The 20,154-nt window shown below is 43.8% G+C and overlaps 2 protein-coding genes across 3 annotated transcripts in view; one reads left to right on the top strand and one right to left on the bottom strand.

Moving 5' to 3' along the window:
* The window catches only part of wwc1 (WW and C2 domain containing 1), a 28,892-nt gene extending 22,929 nt beyond the window's left edge, over positions 1-5,963 (bottom strand). For both annotated transcript variants that reach the window (XM_062405638.1, XM_062405639.1), the window contains exon 1: positions 5,076-5,963. In XM_062405638.1, the coding sequence (XP_062261622.1) occupies positions 5,076-5,194 (119 nt within the window). In that variant the 5' untranslated portion in view covers positions 5,195-5,963. The remainder of the gene's footprint in view (positions 1-5,075) is intronic.
* A 2,169-nt stretch (positions 5,964-8,132) lies between these two features.
* On the top strand, positions 8,133-19,667 carry arl10 (ADP-ribosylation factor-like 10). The gene is made up of 4 exons (XM_062406621.1): positions 8,133-8,441; positions 11,643-11,826; positions 18,024-18,199; positions 19,489-19,667. Exons 1-4 carry the CDS (start codon positions 8,304-8,306, stop codon positions 19,660-19,662), a joined length of 672 nt encoding a protein of 223 aa, XP_062262605.1. The 5' UTR covers positions 8,133-8,303; the 3' UTR covers positions 19,663-19,667.
* The last annotated feature ends 487 nt before the right edge of the window (positions 19,668-20,154 follow it).

The following is a 20,154-nucleotide window of genomic DNA, read 5'->3' as shown; positions in this document are numbered from 1 at the left end:
CAAAGGATTAGAAACGTAATATGTATTAACTCTACGTTATTTGAACTATGAACCTCGTTTCACATTCAGGTATTTCTCTCTCTCCGCTCTCTGACATCACCACATGTTATCAACTGGTTTCCATCGCACTCAACGAGCTGCAGGAATCTGTTTTCTCAGGGTTAAGTGTGAGTTTACGATTCACAATCTAAACTTCCTGATAATCTAAAGAAAGGGTTGTTATCTTCTGTAAAGTTTTCAGAGAAATAAAGTGGCAGAGCTGAAGTCAGAGTGAACCTGGACGTCCTGTACAGCAGCAGGTACTTCAGCTATTCAAACACACAACACTGGATATGTGCGACTGTTCCTCTGACGGCCCCGGGCAGGAAAAAGAACACACAAACTTACACACACACACAGACACACAAAGCTATCAGTGTCAAAATAAGCCTGGCCGTCTTTCTTCATTCCGAACAGTCAGACAATAATGGGAGATTTTTCACATGACTGCAGCAGTTAATTCAAAGCTGACGGCTCCATGAATCTTTTCTTTCTCTGAACCTGTGACGCTTATCAAACCCTCCGAGAACAATCAAAGGAAAATGCATGTTGCTGTTTTTTAGACCTAACAGGAGGAATAGGTTTTGCTGACACGTTAATCCCAAACAAACGGAATCACTTGAAATATCAGCCCTGAGGAAACAAAGGAAACGATGAAGAGTCATCGGCAAAGAAATCGGTTTCTTCATCTGCGTGGTCACGAGAGATTTGGACATTTCTTGATTCGTGGAAGCACTGGATGAGGACGTGGACGATTCTGCATCGATGCAAAGACAGAGACATGAGGCAGAGGGAGGACATCAGGGTGAGAGGGACAGAGCCATCCAGAGACATGATCGGACTTCATCCATTAATAACTAATACATGTGATTATCAGTCTGTTTTTGAGGAGGGACACAGACGAGCAGACACACACGCACAAACACACACAGAGACAAACACACAAACAAACACACACACACACACACAGAAGAAAAACATTATGACTCAACGCTGTGTTTTTACTTCATTTAGGGCTTCATGGGGGGTCTTAAAGAGACCGGAGCTAAAACGTTGTGTTTGAGACAGAGGCTGAAGAGAGGAGCTGCAGCGATCGACAGAGTGAGAAGAGAGATGTTTCCTGAACATTAAAATAAAGAACCCGAATACGAGCAGATGACTTCTTTCATTCCAGGTGTAAATGGTGTAAGAGAAAACCACCTGCTCACTTCTACACTTCCTCTGAATTGTTGTGTCTTTACTAGAACAATCACAATTCAAAACACAAAAGGGTTAAATTAAAAGAAACAATCTGTAGACTTTTGAATTTCAGCATCATGTGTTCATTCAGGACTGAACACTGCTGGTTTACAAACTGTGCTGGTCTCAGGTCTGGTTCTGGTCTCAGTGTTTCTGCCGTTGTTGGTTACGCATTTTAAAAACTACACTGCAGCTGTGCCTCTGCTCAGATGCTGGTTAACAGTCTGCAGGGCCTCATGCTGCACTTCGACCTCGTGCACCTTGGCAGGCGGTGAAAGGGATTTCAGATGAATCGGGCCTTTGGCTGCAGTGTGTGTGCGCCGCTCGGTCCTTCACGTCGTGTGTGTTTCAGGAATGTGTTGTGTGTTTGTTTGGAAAGGTTTTCTCCCTTCGAGTGTTAAACAACACAAGGAATTTAACTAAGAGGAGAAGGTCTTAATTCCACTGGCCATCTTTTAGACCTGTGTGGAAACGGAAAGCCAAAGGTCCGTCGCATCACACGCCAAATCACAGGCTGAGGGTCACATGATCGATCATGATACAGGACCTTCTGTGGCAGAGAACTCAAAATTCCAGTGAGGAGCTACTTCCGAAATCATAAGTAGTGCCACTAAAGATATTTAGGTATGGAAATTGACAAGTTAAAAAGTATGCAAACCCTCCAAATCATTTGCATCCCAGATGTTTATCACTTCCTGTTATCGATGTCAGTGAGTTACTCTGACAGTTGCATAACGATCCAGAGAACTGATGTGACGGAGCTGGAAACCTTCATCGAGAAGGAGTCGCTGCGAAGACGAGGAAACGAACCAAACCGCGGCTTCACTTCACAGAGAGAGACGAGAACCAACAAACAGCAGCAACTTAGTGAAACAGCTTTTTAAACCTGGGCTTCAAACGTCTGACACTTGAATGCTATGTCCATTAACAAGCGTTAGAATCCTGTGATATAATAAGATCATAATGTACAGCAGACTTAATCTGCTTGGTATCAACAAAATCCTCTAAATTCTCATCCAATCCACACGACCTCAAACACCTACATCAAGTTTATAAACCAGATAATTCTCTGAGAAACTTTACAAGCAAATTGTTTGGTGGTTCCTACTTCTTTCTCACATTTAATACATTAAATGTGATAATGACTGAAGGATAAACCTTTTTAATGTAAGTGTTAATATCATCAGCAGAGATGTGTAGACATTTTCTGGAGTTTGTGTTTCACATCTGAAGAAGCAGCAGGAGATTGTCCGGGTCAGACTCGTTCACTGTGAATTTTCAATCTTATCTCTTCTTATCTATTCTTCTTTATTTCTTTTTATATTTTAGTGGAGTAGAAAAAGATAAACTCTCAGCAAAAATAAAAAACTTGAAAACATGAAACAAAATCCTTTAACCTAAACTTAACCTCTGAAAAAATAAACCCAAAGCTAAAGAAAAGATGATTTCATTATTTTTTTTGTGTTAAGATATTTGACCTTTGTCACAAATTAAGACAAAACCTTTTATTACACATTAAAGCTGCTTGTTCGTCTTCGGCACAACTTCATGTAAAACACAGTGACAAAGAAAAGTCAATGAGAAAAGCGAGCGTTACTGACTCACAGGAGGAAAACCAGCCTGAGCCTCTGAATTCCACACATAAGCCATTAAAAGGATTTGGTGTCAAAGTCCGAGGGGTCTTAAGTAACTGGTGAAGATGAAAAACGAGTCTGTGAAAATCTGGCCTCCCCATTAACACGGTGTTTTGGTACAAGTGGGTCTGTGTTGAGCAGTGCCGCATGCTTGGTACTCTAAGCCTATTACACTCATGTAGTTCTATAAGAGGGGGGGGGGGGGTGTAAAGAGAGAGGTAACTCACACCTCCAGACCTGATGAGCAGGACGGGCCTGCAGCTGAATTGTGAATATGAGTTATACAAATAAAATGTGACTTGATTCGATATTTTAACTGCTTTAACTTAAAATAAACTATCTGGAGTAATGTCTATCTTAATAAAAATATTATATATTTTATAATCTTTGTTTGAGCGAGTTGAAAAAGGTTCCTCAGACATGGTCCAGAGCAGGAGACCAGAATCTAGTTCAACCAGAAGAGGAGTTCTGGACCAATCACAGGAGGTAGAGACAGAATTAAACAGTAGAACAGGAAGAAGAAGAAGAAGGAGGAGGAGGAGGAGGAGGAGGAGAAAAGGAGGAGGAAGAAGAAAAAGAAGAAGAAGAAGTCTTCACCTCCAACGATATATCGACTGAACCACGAGGACGTTCACTTTCCTGGTCGTTACACTATACATATAAAAAACAATTTTTTTCCATGCTCTGAGTTCAAAAACGTAAGTTAACACAACAGTCAAATTGACAACCCCCCAACACAACACACACGTTTTCTAACCAATCAGAGTCAAGTATAGGTAGACGCAGCCCTCGTAGGTGATGAAAAACAAGAGTTATCATATCGTCAGACATAGACACTGAAATGGTCGACTTCATAAGCAAACTGATAAATCAATCTGCCTCTGACTCGTTATGACACAAGGAAACTATTCCTCCAGATCTCACAGATATTCAAGTCTTCAGATCTTTACATGTAGGAAACCAGATGCAGCTCAGGCACCTGTAGCTTTCTCCTCAGGAACGAGACACAGCGTCTCTTCAGTCACGATGCAGAGTGTGAGACCGGCTGCATGAAGCACAGGTTTAGTGATGAAGAGTGATGAAGAGTGAGGATGAGGGATGAAGAGCTGTGTCGTGATGGGAGGAAACCTCACTGAGAGCAGAGGCAGAAAACTCTCCTGCGCAAATTCCTCTTATTTGACCTTGAAGCCGAGTCTTTGTCCTTTAGTGAATATACTGAATACGTCTGAGATGTGGGGGGGGAGGGGGGACGGACAAGACGTCCCCTCTCAGAAGTGATGTCTCATTAGCCTTGAAAGGGGAGACGGCTCCTCTGTTTAACTCAGTGGACGAACAACCTGTTCAAAATCATTAGAGTAAAAACTAATGGTGACCGAACGACAGGAGTCAGGGATCTGAAAACCAGTGGAGAAACTGAACTGGAGACTTCTCTTCAATGGGATGGGGGGGGTCTGATACAAACCAAAGAATCTGAATAAAGACTAAAAACAACTCGTCTCCAACTTCCTCTTGTTCAAAAACTAAAACATCTCAAACACTTGAGTCTGTGAAGCTGTAGAATCAAGATCCCACTGATGAACCCGATCCACCAATCACGTGCCAGCTCATCAGACGACAGCCAATTGGCTCCAAAACTGCCCGTGAGCCAGGAAATACGACAATAATGATCACAACCTCATACAGCTAGCATACAGCACCGATGCACTGGAATCTGACGATACACAAAGTCGAGCTATCGGAATCTGTTCGGGGGCAAATGGTATCGGTACTTGTTGTTTCGGCCGATACTCCAGATGAAGGAATTGGTATCAAGAAGGAATAATGGTATCAGAGAGTTTCCAAAGTCCAGATATGGTAAAGAATATTGAGAAGGGATAAATAGGCTTGGTATTCAGTATCGATCAATTAGCAAAGGGAAGTTATTAGATTCAGTATCGGTCACTACGTTAACTCCAGGTAAAGGAACTGGTAATTGTAATAAACTTATATCAGCACATCTCTACTGTAACGAGCATTTAAACCGATTAACTAAAATAAATCAGTGAGTGATGTGATGAGGACCCAAAGTGAATATGATGTCATCACTACGGTCTCCGTTGTGATGCTGTGCAGGGGTCACGTGTGTGTTGAAGGGGACCTGCGGGGGGTCAAAGGTCACGCTACCTGTCTCTGGGGTCGATCCAGCTCGTGCAGTGGTTGATGTGGTCGATGTAGTAGACCTTTCCATCGAAGTCTCTGGCCTCCTCCCAACCCTCAGGTAGTGGCAACTCCTTCCTGGGCATGTCAGGCGAGTCTCCATGTAATGACCCGCTCTGTGCTCGGAATCCTACCCGCGAGAAACCATCACCTTCATCCTCCTCTTCATCAGCGCCTCCTCCCGAAGCTCCAGGTCTGCGTGAGGAAGGAACCGCGATCCATGGTACTCCGGAGAATGTCCCGCAGGGGGGAGAAGTTCTTCACGCGCTCCTCCGACCCGCTCGTGCTGCTTCCGGCTCCGCAGCTTTGCGCATGTTTCTGGAACTCGTCTCCAAACCGGGAGGGAAACTTTTCCTCTGCGGGGGATTATCCACGGTCCACGGCGCGCGGCCGGTGCTGCTGACGCCGCCGCTGCTGCTCCGCGCGTCGGCTTCAGCACTCAAACTTCCCCGCGTCCTTTTCAAAAAGTCCTCAGAGCTTCGGTGTGAACCCCGCGGGATGTGCGGTGCGGCTCCCGGTGTGTTTCCAGACAGCTCCCCGTCTACAGCAGCTCGCAGCCCGGGCTCGCGCCTCCGTCCCCCTGCCTACAGGCCACCATGTTTAGCAGCGGTAACCGATGCTAGCCTCCAGCCGCGGGGCAACGAACACCGCCGATCCCCGCCGAACACACGGAGGCTCCGGGCCGATCCTCTGCCGGTAAAACACCGCTAAAGTGTGCGGGGAAGTCGTGTGAGAAGTTGCGCGGTGATCCGTGCAGAAGTACCCGGGGAGGAGGGACGCGGAGCGGCGATGAAGTCTTCACGGTCCCGATCACTTCGGCCGGTCCACCGTCAATCACATCACACACCCCGACACGCTTCCTGCTGGCTTTTCACAGTTAAACGTTTGTTGACAACTGCACAGTTGGACTTCCGGTCAGAATAAAACCCCAAATTAAACAGGTTTACTGTGCTGTCTTTCTGCAAGTATTCATGTTAATAATGATAAAATATATAAAAATAGAAAACAAAACTTCAATATATACAAAACTATAAGCACCAGGGCAGGGGTTGTGCAATATTGTGTAAGTAATGGTTATAAATACACGTTATAATTAAAAGGAATCTAATTGCACTATGACTAATACCAACAAAATCAATTAGTATATATGATTTTAAGACTGTTTTAAAATTAACATTGATTTGATTATACAACCTTTATTTAGAAATCGTGGGTGAGTGGTGACCTCATGTGTTTTGATTCTTTTTTTTCTTATGTGTTTATTCAATTCATTATATTGTTATCTCAAGGCTATTTTTACATAGAAGGTCAAGACCTTTAACACTATAGAGAAAGATCTGAATACTGTGGAGATTAAAAAAAAATCTGAAAAACAGATTCAATGTGGATGACATCTCTCTCGACCGGTTGGGTTGAGCAGAGACAAATGGGGAAGAGAGAAGAGGGAAGAGGGAAGAGGAGAGGGAGAGAGAAGAGGGAGAGAGAAGAGGGAGAGGAGAGGAAGAGGGATAAGAAAATGGAAGAGGGAAGAGGGAAGAGGGAAGAGGGACAGGAAGAGGGACAGGAAGAGGGAAGAGGGAAGAGGGAAGAGGGAAGAGGGAAGAGGGAAGCAGGAAGAGGGAGAGGGAGAGGGAAGAGGGAAGATAGGGAGGATCAGAGAGAGAGGCCAGTTATGCTGTGATGTCTCGTCGTGGACACACTGGGACAAATTCCCACTGAGTTGTCTGGCAATGAAGAATCATTTCCATTTAAATTACACAGATAAGAAATAGCAGAAAAGGTCCGATACTGACTCCTAGAGTAGAGTACAGTACATTATATTACATTCGAGCACAGTAGAGTTCAAGATCTCCACAGTTTTCTGTAATGGAAACATTAAGCTCACAGCGGCCTCTTGTGGTCAATGTGTTAACGTTCTGCTGGTTCTGCAACAGGTGGAATTCTAATGATGATTTTTTTGTAATGATAATTTAAATGTTCTCTGATACAGTAAGAATCTGTAACTCTGTGAAAAACATGGTGATCAAATGAAAACAGCACAATATAAATGACTCGTTACATATAAGTTTGAATTACATGTGAGGGCAGTTTCACTCTGATCTGATCAAACACTGTGTCTCTGTCTGTAATCAGCTGTTTAATGTGCACATGCAAAACACCAGTGTTCATCCTCAGCTCAATGACATATAATATAATAATAATAATGTATCAGTCATTAAAGTCTATGTCAGAGAGTGAACTCTGGAGGGAGCTCTTCACCTTCATATCGTCTCTTGGTGAAATGGATGAACAACTCATCACTGCTATTACTAGTATTACCTCCTCCACCACCTCTTCGACTAAAACTAATACTACTAATACTAATGTATTATATGTTAAACTATATTATGTAGTATGAATACTAATATTGAGTACTACTGTAACGTGACGAACAAGTCGTTCACACAGTCAGCTGTTTTTCAGGTATAAAAAACAATTTACATAATCCATAATCAAAATGTATTATCAATAGTAGCAATAGAAGTGTCTTCCTTATAATTTGATCAGTACTAATATCAAGTTTATTATTTGACTTGTAAATAAAATTTCTTCACAGATACACCTGAAACGTCTGTGTCTCCTGTGTCAGCCATTTTGGATCTTATGATTTAGTTTCAAGTTAGTATCCACGGTAACTACGGTTACTATTGATACATTGTTACTATGGGATGGAAGATTGATTATTGACTATTGTCCATAAACAAAGAAATAATATGATGAAAAACAAAAAATAAAAGCACAAGATGGTCGATATTTATATTTCTTTTAAAATGATGTTAAAAATAAAATGATTACGTTTTCTAATCTGGTTTCCTGGAAAGAGCTGAAGTTGAAAACAAGACTAATGTGATTAATCGATTATCTAAAGACTCGCTGACTTATTTTCCTCGCAACCGGTTTATCGATTATCGGTCCCAGTTGTTGACCCTGAGGGGACGCGAGCCGCATCTGCTCGGCGGTGCTGCAGTTTCCGAGCGGCAGTGAACGCCTCCCCTCCGGTGGAACAACAACACGCGGACTCGGTCTCACGTGAAGCCGCAGCGGAGGCACCAGGAAGCGGCTGCGACCCCCAGGTACCGCCGGTGAGACCGTCCCTCCGCAGCCCGGAACCCTGCTCCCTGCCCGGGCACCTGCTCCGCGCCGTCCCCTCCACACATGGTTCTCCTGCGGAACATCTCCATCGCCCTCACCGCCGCCGTGGCCGCGCTCGGGTCCGCGCTCTTCATCGCGCTCAACTACTTCTACAGGAGGAAGATATGGAGTCATCACAGGGACTATACAGCCATCACTGAGGTTAGAGAATATAACTATATTATATATTATATTATATTAATATATTAATATATATAATTATATTATATTATAATATCAACTACTTCTACAGGAGGAATATATGGCCTCATCACAGGGACTATACAGCCATCACTGAGGTTAGACAACATGACTCTATTATATATTATATTAATATATTAATATATTAATATATATAAAGTATATATTATATATTATATTATATTATATAGTCTGACTATAGAACCATCACTAAGGTTTTATTTTATATATATTTATTGTATTTTATCGACTGACTTTGGCTGGAAGCTGCTCCAGAGTCTGTTACTGCACGTGCATGAATGGATTAATGAATGAATGAATGAATGAATGAATGAATGCAGGATTCTGAAGACTAACTGAGCTGATGAAGATGATGAAGGTGATGAAGATGGTTTTTGGATGAAGATGGTTTTTGATTAGTCATTAGATGAAGAATACGAGGCGACTGCTGCTGCTGTTAATGATGAATAACTAATGTGTCAATGATGTGATGATGACGAGTAACACTGATCAGAGAGATGTTAATAATGAGGATGATGAAGAGTAAGAGGAGCTTGCTGCTGCTGCTGCTGATGATGATGATGAATAACTCATTTATCATTGGCGTCATGATGATGATGATGATGAATTAATCATTGCTTCCTAAGTGACTGTGAAGATAAAGGTGATGAAGAACAAGAGGAGAATGTATCATTAGCAGTCAGATATATATAGTGTTGATGATGATGATGAATAAGGTGAACGTGATGGTGATGAGTTTGAGGATGAAGATGTATAAAATAATGGATTTGAGTTTGCGACCTGGTCGAGTTCACACATGTCGTCGACCGCTGATGAAACTTTATCTTGTCCAGAAGGATCTTTAATGAAATCTCTGGGCTCGTCTCTAATCTGGTTTCCTGGATTGAATCAGCGGCAGGCGCTAACAGGCTCAGGAGGATTTATCACTGTGTGTCCTCTGCAAACCTGATGTTCTGTAAATCAATCAGTGAAACAGCAGAAGATTCACCTGACGACACAGAACCTTCAGCTTCAGAGTCCGAGTTCCTTGGAAAGAAACTTAAACTTAAACTTAACTCAACCGGCCCAGAGGAAAATAATGTTACGCAGAGAAAAAGATAAACCTCCACGAGTCCAATCTGTGACGTTTATCCAACCATTTCACCAAGAAACCACAGAATCCATATCTGTGAATCAAGATGCTCGACGTGTCTCCACTTCCTCCTGATATGAAGCCAAAGTATCTCAGGTGATGACCTCATGTGGAGTCAGGCTCTGTGCAGTCGTGATGGTGGAGCCGCTGCATCGAGCTCCACCCCCACTTTCACTGTAATAAATTCCTGCTCACGGTCTGAACGTTGTTGAAACAAATATAAATTCACTAAATGAAGAAGAAGAAGAAGCAAAGAGAGAAAAAGAATCTCAGTTCCCTTCTCTTCTCATTGTCATCAATTAAATATGTCTCTTCTTCATCTCTGCACTCGCCGGAGTGTCCTTGAGCAAGACATTAAATCCCTGATCCGGGGGGGCAGAGGCAGCGGAGCTCGACTTTTCTCTCTCTCCCTGTGGAGCGGAAGGAAACTGTAGGAATCACTACATCATCCCTGTTTCCTTATGAGAGGTGTGAGTGTGAACGCACAAGAGTCAGAGTGACATCTGAAAGAAAAGGTCCTGATGAAAGACCAGAGCTGGGGTTTGACTTTAAGAGAAGAATCTGTGAGGAGACACAGCTTCAGATTCACGTCTCTGGTGGGATCCTGGATCCTCCAATCAGACGACTGGAGACAGAGAGGGACTGGGCATGAAGTCTGATGAAGCTACTCACCATCATAAAGGCAAAGCAGGTCGGACAGAGCTTCATCTCCCAGCGGCTGCATCAGCCTGAAATCCACAGTCAACCTTCACTGGATCTGCTGCTGCGCTAACTGAGCTACACCCATCACTGATTACTGACAGAAACACGTCAGACCAGATTGACTTCATCACCCAAACATCTCACATTCATCCTCTGGGCTCGTTGGGCCTCCATCACAGCGTCGCCCTGCTGTAGCTTCACCTTCAGAATCAAACTAGAGTCGATTCTGAAGGTATGATCGTGAATAATTATGAGGAACCCGTCGTTCAGGCTCAATCTAGTTTCAGCAAAGCAGAGTTAAGTGAGAGATTTTTAATAGGGGAGCAAAATCTATCTGGGCTCTGAAAGGGGCTGATATGAATTGCTAAATAACCTCCAGGAAGGCCCCCCCCCCCCCCCCCCGTCTCTCTGCATGCAGTATAGTAGTGGAGCTTCTGTATGAGAGAGCAAATGTCTGAGTCAGGTGCTCTCTCAGGACGAAGAAGAGGAGATTCCAGGGCTTTTGGTGATGAAGGACGACCTCGGTGTGTTTGAGCTGTGACTCTTTTTCTTGACACTCTCCTGCTTTCATTTCCAAACCGAGTCTTTGCACAGACACTCGTCGGCTCAGTGGACCAGTGAGTTCTCCGTCTGTGCAGATTCTCTCAGATCCACAGTAATGAGAGCAGAGAGATCATTTAGCTGCTCTGTGTTGTTTCACCTCCAGAGGTTTGAAGACGCTGATTCATATTCCTGAACATAACGAGGTGTCTCTCAGTCTCAGGGTCAAAGTCCCAGCAGGCCGACGCCCTCGGTGTGACTCATGGGGAGGAGCCAGTCTGCAGGCGTGACAACAAGGAGCTGGATCTGGCTCATTTACTTAATTACAGAAGAGACAAATGAGGATCCTCATTGTTCATTAGCTCAGAATAAATAGAGTGGTTTTCTGATCAGTGTCCCAGAGCCTGAAGGTTAAATCTCAAAATGTCTCCATTTGTCTGAAACAGAGACTCAGTCTCTTAAATGAGTCACAACAACGTTCTGACCTTTAATCACCAGTTTGATGAGAGTGAGTCTGATGTGTGAGTTTCCTCCTTCTCTCCCTGAGCGTCTGTTCTCTCTGCTGAGTGGGTTCCTTCTCCTGAGAGAACAACTGACTGAGAGTCACAGACACAACCAGCTGCAGCTGAAGAGTGAAGCTGAACTGAAGGACTCTGTGTGGCTGCAGGGGGCGCTGTTCTATCGTGTTGCTTTAAGTAGAATAAGTTCTGTGTTAACTTTTTTACACACCTCCACATTTCTGACCGTCATCTGTCCTCCTCCTGCAGGAGGTGGAGGAGCGCGGGAAGCGCCAGGTCCTGGTCCTCGGTCTGGACGGAGCTGGGAAGAGCAGCATGCTGCAGGGCCTGACCCCCGGGCCCCCGGCGGCCAGGAGGGGGCGCTGCCGGCCCACCCGCGGCTTCAACTTCATGAGCCTCAATGCCCCCGCCTGTCAGCTGGACTTCCTGGAGAGTAAGAGCCTTTTATCTCCCACAATCCAACAGTGCATGATTCCAAATCCAAACATTTATGATTTATCAGATAGAAATATATGATGACACGGACGGAAGGTTTAGGCCTCTGTTCAGAACAGTTTAAATCTAAATCTGAGTCGTGGTATCGAGGATCCGCCCAAACACGTCTCAGCTGTCAATCATGACGTATCAAACTGTTTTCATATCATCAAATAACTGATTCAAACCAAGTTGATCAGAAACACTTGAACAAACATCAGTGAGATTGTAAAAATTAAAAATTAATCTATGACCCAGTTGGGCATTTGTTGAAATAAACATCACACCAGAGCCTGAATAAGTTTGAAAGATGCAGATTGTTGGAAAATCCCTGAAAATAGCTCCAGACTGTACATTCTGGACTCTGATATTAATACACTTAATAATTTACCACTCGATCACTGCGGGGGGAGAACGTGGTGGAAAGGCAGCCCCCCCACCACTGACCCCAAACCAGAATGAATCAGTCTCGTCTGCTGAGGTTTTCCAATCAAATAAACCTACTATGTAAGAATAGTTTCAGATAAACATTAGTGCGCGTACAGTGTGTACAGTAGAGTGTGTACAGTAGAGTGTGTACAGTACAGTGTGTACAGTAGAGTGTGTACAGTAGAGTGTGTACAGTAGAGTGTGTACAGTACAGTGTGAACAGCACAGTGTGTACAGTAAAGTGTGTACAGTAGAGTGTGTAAAGTAGAGTGTGAACAGCACAGTGTGTACAGTTGAGTGTGTACAGTAGAGTGTGTACAGTAGAGTGTTTACAGTAAAATGTTTAGTTTTCTGTGTGTTTCCTGAACAGGAGACGTTTGTTCCTGATGTTTCTTTCCACCAGGGAACACACACACTTACAACTCAGGGAACATCTGCTGATGATCCACAGTGAACTCATCATCACCACTTAGAGAATGATCTCACAGATGAGACTCAAGGTTGAATAACAAGTAGCTTCACCGACTGGAGGAACCTCAGCCCACCGAGGAGCCTCCCATTTAGAAGACACATATGAGGGTTTATTTTCAGTTTTGTTGTGAAGGTTAAAGTTCTGCAAATTAAAAAAGTTCTGTCAGGAACCAGCTCGACTGGAAACTATTCAATATCTGGAGACACGGTGCAAAGACAGTCACCGCTCAGATCGTCCCTGGTTCTGAGTTATACTTTCTGAACAGAGAAACAAAACTGGGCTCAACTACTTTCAGTGAGTCTCTAAAATACATCTTTTCCCTTCGCTCGTTTAAATTATTTAGACCACAGAAAGATGTTGGAATGATAATCAGGTTCTGTCACGTTGGCTGTGTTTGTGATTTATGATGGAGATCGCCTGTTGGGCTCGTTACGACCTGAGCACTTGTTTATGTTTTGGCTGCGTCTGATTTGCACATAAACATTCCTGTAACTGAGCCGGTCCAGCCATCTTGGGTAATTTAAACTAAACGTTGTTCTTCTCTTGTGTTTGGAAACTCGCTGCCAACATGAACGTGAAGTCTGTGATTCCACCTGCTTGTGGATGTCAGTTGTTTTCTTCCGTCTCTTCACTGCAGGCTGGTTCCACCACTGCCTCTGCCTCAGGGTCCAGATCGTCTCTGTGTCCGTGTGAAGGTTCCACCAGTGACACCAGATGTTAATCTACTCAGATCACACAGTGCAGTCAGATCGCTGCTGTTTCATTTTTACAAATAAACTTTAAATCCTCCAAATGATCAGGAACCGCAGTTAAAACTGCAGTCGGCCTCAGGACGAGTCTCTGGATGAATCCTCAGTGTCACGATCTGCTGCTGATTTATTCATGATCTGAAAACAGAAATCTGAGGGAAGCCAGATCTGTTTACCCCCCCCCCCCCCCCCCCCCCGATCAGAAGACTTCAGAAGCGTTTGAGTCCTGGAGACACAAAATGCTGCATTTAAGTGCTGCTGGTAAACTGGGACATCTGGATTTTCAGTTTAACCTCAAAGTGATCACTCAGTAGAGCATCAGTCAGTAGAGCATCAGTCAGTAGAGCATCACTCAGTAGAGCATCATTTAGAAGAGCATCACTCAGTAGAGCATCAGTCAGTAGAGCATCACTCTGTAGAGCATCAGTCAGTAGAGCATCACTCAGTAGAGCATCACTCAGTTGAGCATAATTTAGTAGAGCATCAGTCAGTAGAGCATCACTAAGTTGAGCATCATTTAGTAGAGCATAATTTAGTAGAACATCACTCAGTAGAGCATCAGTCAGTAGAGTATCACTCAGTAGACCATCACTCAGTAGAGCATCACTCAGTTGAGCATAATTTAGTAGAGCATCAGTCAGTAGAGCATCACTAAGTTGAGCATCATTTAGTAGAGCATCACTCAGTAGAGCATCAGTCAGTAGAGCATCACTCTGTAGAGCATCAGTCAGTAGAGCATCACTCAGTAGAGCATCACTCAGTTGAGCATAATTTAGTAGAGCATCAGTCAGTAGAGCATCACTAAGTTGAGCATCATTTAGTAGAGCATCATTTAGTAGAGCATCACTCAGTAGAGCATCAGTCAGTAGAGTATCACTCAGTAGACCATCATTTAGTAGAGCATCACTCAGAAGAGCATCACTATGTAGAGCATCACTCAGTAGAGCATCACTCTGTAGAGCATCAGTCAGTAGAGCATCACTCAGTAGAGCATCACTCAGTTGAGCATAATTTAGTAGAGCATCAGTCAGTAGAGCATCACTAAGTTGAGCATCATTTAGTAGAGCATCATTTAGTAGAGCATCACTCAGTAGAGCATCAGTCAGTAGAGTATCACTCAGTAGACCATCATTTAGTAGAGCATCACTCAGAAGAGCATCACTATGTAGAGCATCACTCAGTAGAGCATCACTCTGTAGAGCATCAGTCAGTAGAGCATCACTCAGTAGAGCATCACTCAGTTGAGCATAATTTAGTAGAGCATCAGTCAGTAGAGCATCACTAAGTTGAGCATCATTTAGTAGAGCATCATTTAGTAGAGCATCACTCAGTAGCGCATCAGTCAGTAGAGTATCACTCAGTAGACCATCATTTAGTAGAGCATCACTCAGAAGAGCATCACTATGTAGAGCATCACTCAGTAGAGCATCACTCAGTTGAGCATAATTTAGTAGAGCATCAGTCAGTAGAGCATCACTAAGTTGAGCATCATTTAGTAGAGCATCATTTAGTAGAACATCACTCAGTAGAGCATCAGTCAGTAGAGTATCACTCAGTAGACCATCATTTAGTAGAGCATCACTCAGAAGAGCATCACTATGTAGAGCATCACTCAGTAGAGCATCACTATGTAGAGCATCACTCAGTAGAGCATCACTAAGTAGAGCATCATTTAGAAGAGCATCACTCAGTAGAGCATCACTCAGTAGAGCATCATTTAGTAGAGCATCATTTAGTAGAGCAACACTCAGTAGAGCAACACTCAGTAGAGCATCACTCAGAAGACCATCATTTAGTAGAGCATCACTCAGAAGAGCATCACTATGTAGAGCATCACTCAGTAGAGCATCACTCTGTAGAGCATCACTCAGTAGAGCATCACTAAGTAGAGCATCATTTAGAAGAGCATCACTCAGTAGAGCATCACTCAGTAGAGCATCATTTAGTAGAGCATCATTTAGTAGAGCAACACTCAGTAGAGCAACACTCAGTAGAGTATCACTCAGTAGACCATCATTTAGTAGAGCATCACTCAGAAGAGCATCACTATGTAGAGCATCACTCAGTAGAGCATCACTCTGTAGAGCATCAGTCAGTAGAGCATCACTCAGTAGAGCATCACTCAGTTGAGCATAATTTAGTAGAGCATCAGTCAGTAGAGCACACCTAAGTTGAGCATCATTTAGTAGAGCATCATTTAGTAGAGCATCACTCAGTAGAGCATCAGTCAGTAGAGCATCACTCAGTAGAGCATCGCTATGTAGAGCATCACTCAGTAGAGCATCACTAAGTAGAGCATCATTTAGAAGAGCATCACTCAGTAGAGCATCACTCAGTAGAGCATCATTTAGTAGAGCATCATTTAGTAGAGCAACACTCAGTAGAGCAACACTCAGTAGAGTATCACTCAGTAGACCATCATTTAGTAGAGCATCACTCAGAAGAGCATCACTATGTAGAGCATCACTCAGTAGAGCATCACTCTGTAGAGCATCAGTCAGTAGAGCATCACTCAGTAGAGCATCACTCAGTTGAGCATAATTTAGTAGAGCATCAGTCAGTAGAGCATCACTAAGTTGAGCATCATTTAGTAGAGCATCATTTAGTAGAGCATCACTCAGTAGAGCATCAGTCAGTAGAGTATCACTCAGTAGACCATCATTTAGTAGAGCATCACTCAGAAGAGCATCACTATGTAGAGCATCACTCAGTAGAGCATCACTCAGTTGAGCATAATTTAGTAGAGCATCAGTCAGTAGAGCATCACTAAGTTGAGCATCATTTAGTAGAGCATCATTTAGTAGAACATCACTCAGTAGAGCATCAGTCAGTAGAGTATCACTCAGTAGACCATCATTTAGTAGAGCATCACTCAGAAGAGCATCACTATGTAGAGCATCACTCAGTAGAGCATCACTATGTAGAGCATCACTCAGTAGAGCATCACTAAGTAGAGCATCATTTAGAAGAGCATCACTCAGTAGAGCATCACTCAGTAGAGCATCATTTAGTAGAGCATCATTTAGTAGAGCAACACTCAGTAGAGCAACACTCAGTAGAGCATCACTCACTTCTGACAAACAAACAGTTCATCTCCTTCCCCCTCCACGTGATTCTGACACCAGTACAACTGACTTAGAGGAGAGTAGTAACACTCACACACAAATGACTGAGTGTCTGTTTTGTGTGTGTCTCTTGTGTATTTAATGAGTGTGCTGCTCTACAGGACGAGTGTCCTGCTGAGATCTGACTGCTCGTACCGCTCTGCCCTCTGTGCCACTTCACGGTAACCGGTACTTACTGCTGCATCACCGCCCAGTTACCTAGCAACACTTTCCATTGAGTCTGTGCTGAAGTCAGAGCGGCTGCTCACCGGCGCCTCGTGTGGCCGCCGGGCGTCCCAGCTGGAGGTCAGCTCCTCTGCACAGCAGGAGGTGGGATGTGAAAGTTTCCCTCCACCGAAGCTTCTTTCACATCTGTCATGTGAATGTGACTGAAGCAAAACTCACTTCCTGTCAAAGTGTCGATCAGTGAAGTGAGTCATCGTCGGTCCAGAGATCAGCAGAGAAGAGGGTTAGCCACCATCGATTCTAAAGCTCATCTGACAGCAAGAGAAGAAGAACTGATCAAAGAAAAGAAAAATGTTCGTAAACAGGAAGAAGATCTAAAATAAGAGAAAACACTCGAATACTAAAGCTATTCATCCAAAAATAAAAATACAAGCCTCTGAGAAGAAACGACAACCAAGATAAATTGGTTTCAAGAGAAAAGACGATTGTGTAAAAAAAGAATCTTCACAGTTTTATTTAGTTCTGAGCTTCGCTGACATTTCATGTCTGGAGGCAACAAGATGGAAAAAAGGAACCAGACCAGTTTCCTCCAGCAGGGAAACCTGGTTTTAAATAATGGCTAAGTGCCGGCTTCACCTATTTCATCCCCCAGTGGAAAGGAGATTAGTGATTTAACTCATTCTGCTGCACATCACAAATTAATCTGTGGCCAATATGTTTGAACAGCAGCAGCTCATTAATTCATCTTCTCTTCCTGGAACCCAAAGGACACAAAGGACACGTCTGGAATGTCCCCGAGAGACAAGTCGAGGACAAGCGTCTGTTTGTCTGTGCTCAGCCTCACAGCAACAATATGTTTGTGTCCATCTTATATATTTATCCTTGAACACACTTGCTGCTTTGTCAATAGAACCTCGTCCAATTATGGAGATAATAACACTTAATAACATGATCATTTGAGTTCTTTCATTTTCTACAAACTTTACAGGATCAGAACATTCGGATTAAAAGAGATTTAACACGATTCTACATTTATATCAGCTTCATTGAAATGTAGAAGATAGAACGATGTCACTGACATTTCAGGTGTTTTGTATTAAGCAACAGGTGTGACTTCCTCAGTTATGACCAAAAACATGTGTGGGGTCACAATGAAATATTGCATTCACCAGTGAAGGAGGTGAATCACTAACTGACCAATGTTTCTCTGCTGCAGTCGGCGGGGGGGAGGACCTGCGGCGGTACTGGTCCGAGTACCTGAGGAAGACTCACGTTCTGGTGTATGTGGTTGACTCGTCCGACCGGAGGCGCCTCCCACTGGCGAAGGCTGAACTGCACCTCCTGCTGAAGGCGGAGCCTCAGCTGCCCGTGGTCATCCTGGGAAACAAGCAGGTGAACGACTTCATGTGTTTCTTTAGAGTCTCTTAAGTTTCTGTTCAGACCTCAAACGAAGTGAAACGTCACAGGGAAACGAACCAATCAGTCGCTTCAGTGATGTAACAAAGAAAAGCAATTTTAACACCAAGAGCTGAACGATAAAAAAGAATATCTACAATGTCCTGTGGATCAGGTGGTTGCACGTAGAGGAGATGAACCCGGGGGAAAGAGAAGAGGGAACAGAAGCCATGCTGCTCGTTCTGACACCTCATGACCTGAGAGATGATCCATCGTTTCCTCAGGATTAAACATGAACCTACGAAGGAAGCAGGAGCCTCTGTCCCTTGTTCTGTTGGACGCTGTAGATCTGATCTCAGACCTGAAGGTCACTTCACGACGAGGGATGAATGAGGAGGTCGCCTCAGTTTGAGCTTGTGTTCACAGAAGCTGCAGAAACAGGTGCACTGTAAACGTCATGATGGTTCAAACATCTAAATATCTCCACAGGCACCAAGTGAACTCTCTGCTCTTCTTTCATCTGGAGAAATAATGAGCCGGCTGCTCCACAGAGATGAAAGAGACGTGTGCATTTTAAACCTTGGTTATTTTTCAGGTTCAGAAACCACAACATCAAAATGAAATATCTTACTGTGAGGTCTATCTGAACCTCAACCAGTACTCCAGACATTGATTTAGCTGCATGTAAATGTCCACATATAATAAAAACATGTATTATGAACATATAATAAGAACATGTGTTAAGAACTTATAGTGAGAACATATAGTAAGAGCATGGTTCACGCTCATTAAAGATGATAATTATCTACTTTGAAACGTTAAGTACAACATTAGTTTAGTTTTCGTCCGATGTTCCAAACGGCAGCTGAACCAGAATCAGTTTGTTCAGTAGTTTGTGTCGAGTTTCTTTGTTCTCGTTCAAACAGCACAGAGGAGGTTTCAGGAGAAGCTGCTGGAGACGGGGACTCGAGGGGGAGGGAGTGAATTCTATTTACTGGTCATAGTTTTCCTTCACATCGAGACAAATGTTACGTGACTCCTCTAAACTGTCGTAGCCTCTGGACTCGTCCATGTTGACGTTCTCACTTCACTTGAATGTTGAGCACGAGTTCGGTTGAAGGAAGCATGACTGACAACCTTTCTACGAACATTTGTTAACATTTAACACACAACATTGTACGTTAAACAGGAGTTTGGGTAGAGACTCTGCAGACGTATAAATTCTTAATGGCATACAGTCAAATGTTGTATCTTGTCAAACTGAGTTTGGTTCATGCTCCCCGCAGGATAAGCCCGATGCCATCGATGTGTCGGAGCTGCACGACGCCTTGTCTCTCGGCTCCGTGACCGAGGACAGGAAGCTCGTCCTCTTGGCCGCCCAGCTGGACTCCGACGAAGCCCTGAGGAACTCCTGCTGTGGCCCGGAGACCTTCCAGGACCTCCTGCTCCAGCTCATCTAATCCCCCCCCCCCCCCCCCCCCCCCATGCAGAGCAGAAGAGGAGGAGATGGAGGGATGGAAGCAAAGTGACGGTTTCAGGACATCTTCCTCCTCCTCCTCCTTCTCCTCCTCTTCCTCATATGAGCTCTATATTTGAGGTAAAGGATGAGGTAATAATGAAGGTTTCTGAAGCAGAGGAGGTGAAGATGAACCTCCTCCTGCTTCTCCTCCTCTTCCTCATATAAGCTCTATATTAGAGGTAAAGGAGGAGGTAATAATGAAGGTTTCTGAAGCAGAGGAGGTGAAGATGAACCTCCTCCTCTTTCTCAAACTGCGTCAGCTTGTTTTCTCCCGACTCGTCCTCGTCAGCGAGGAAGAGGAGGACGAGGGTTTATTCTCAGATGTGTGACGCAGACTGAGACGTTTCAGTGACTCAGATGTTCAGTTTGTCTTAATGTCAACAGGTTTATTTCAGCCTCTGTAGAAAACATGGTTGATGCAGAATAAACAGAT

Source organism: Platichthys flesus, chromosome 15 (assembly GCF_949316205.1).
Source record: "Platichthys flesus chromosome 15, fPlaFle2.1, whole genome shotgun sequence".
Classification (NCBI taxonomy): Eukaryota; Metazoa; Chordata; class Actinopteri; order Pleuronectiformes; family Pleuronectidae; genus Platichthys; species Platichthys flesus.
This window is presented reverse-complemented; position numbering and strand designations above follow the sequence as displayed.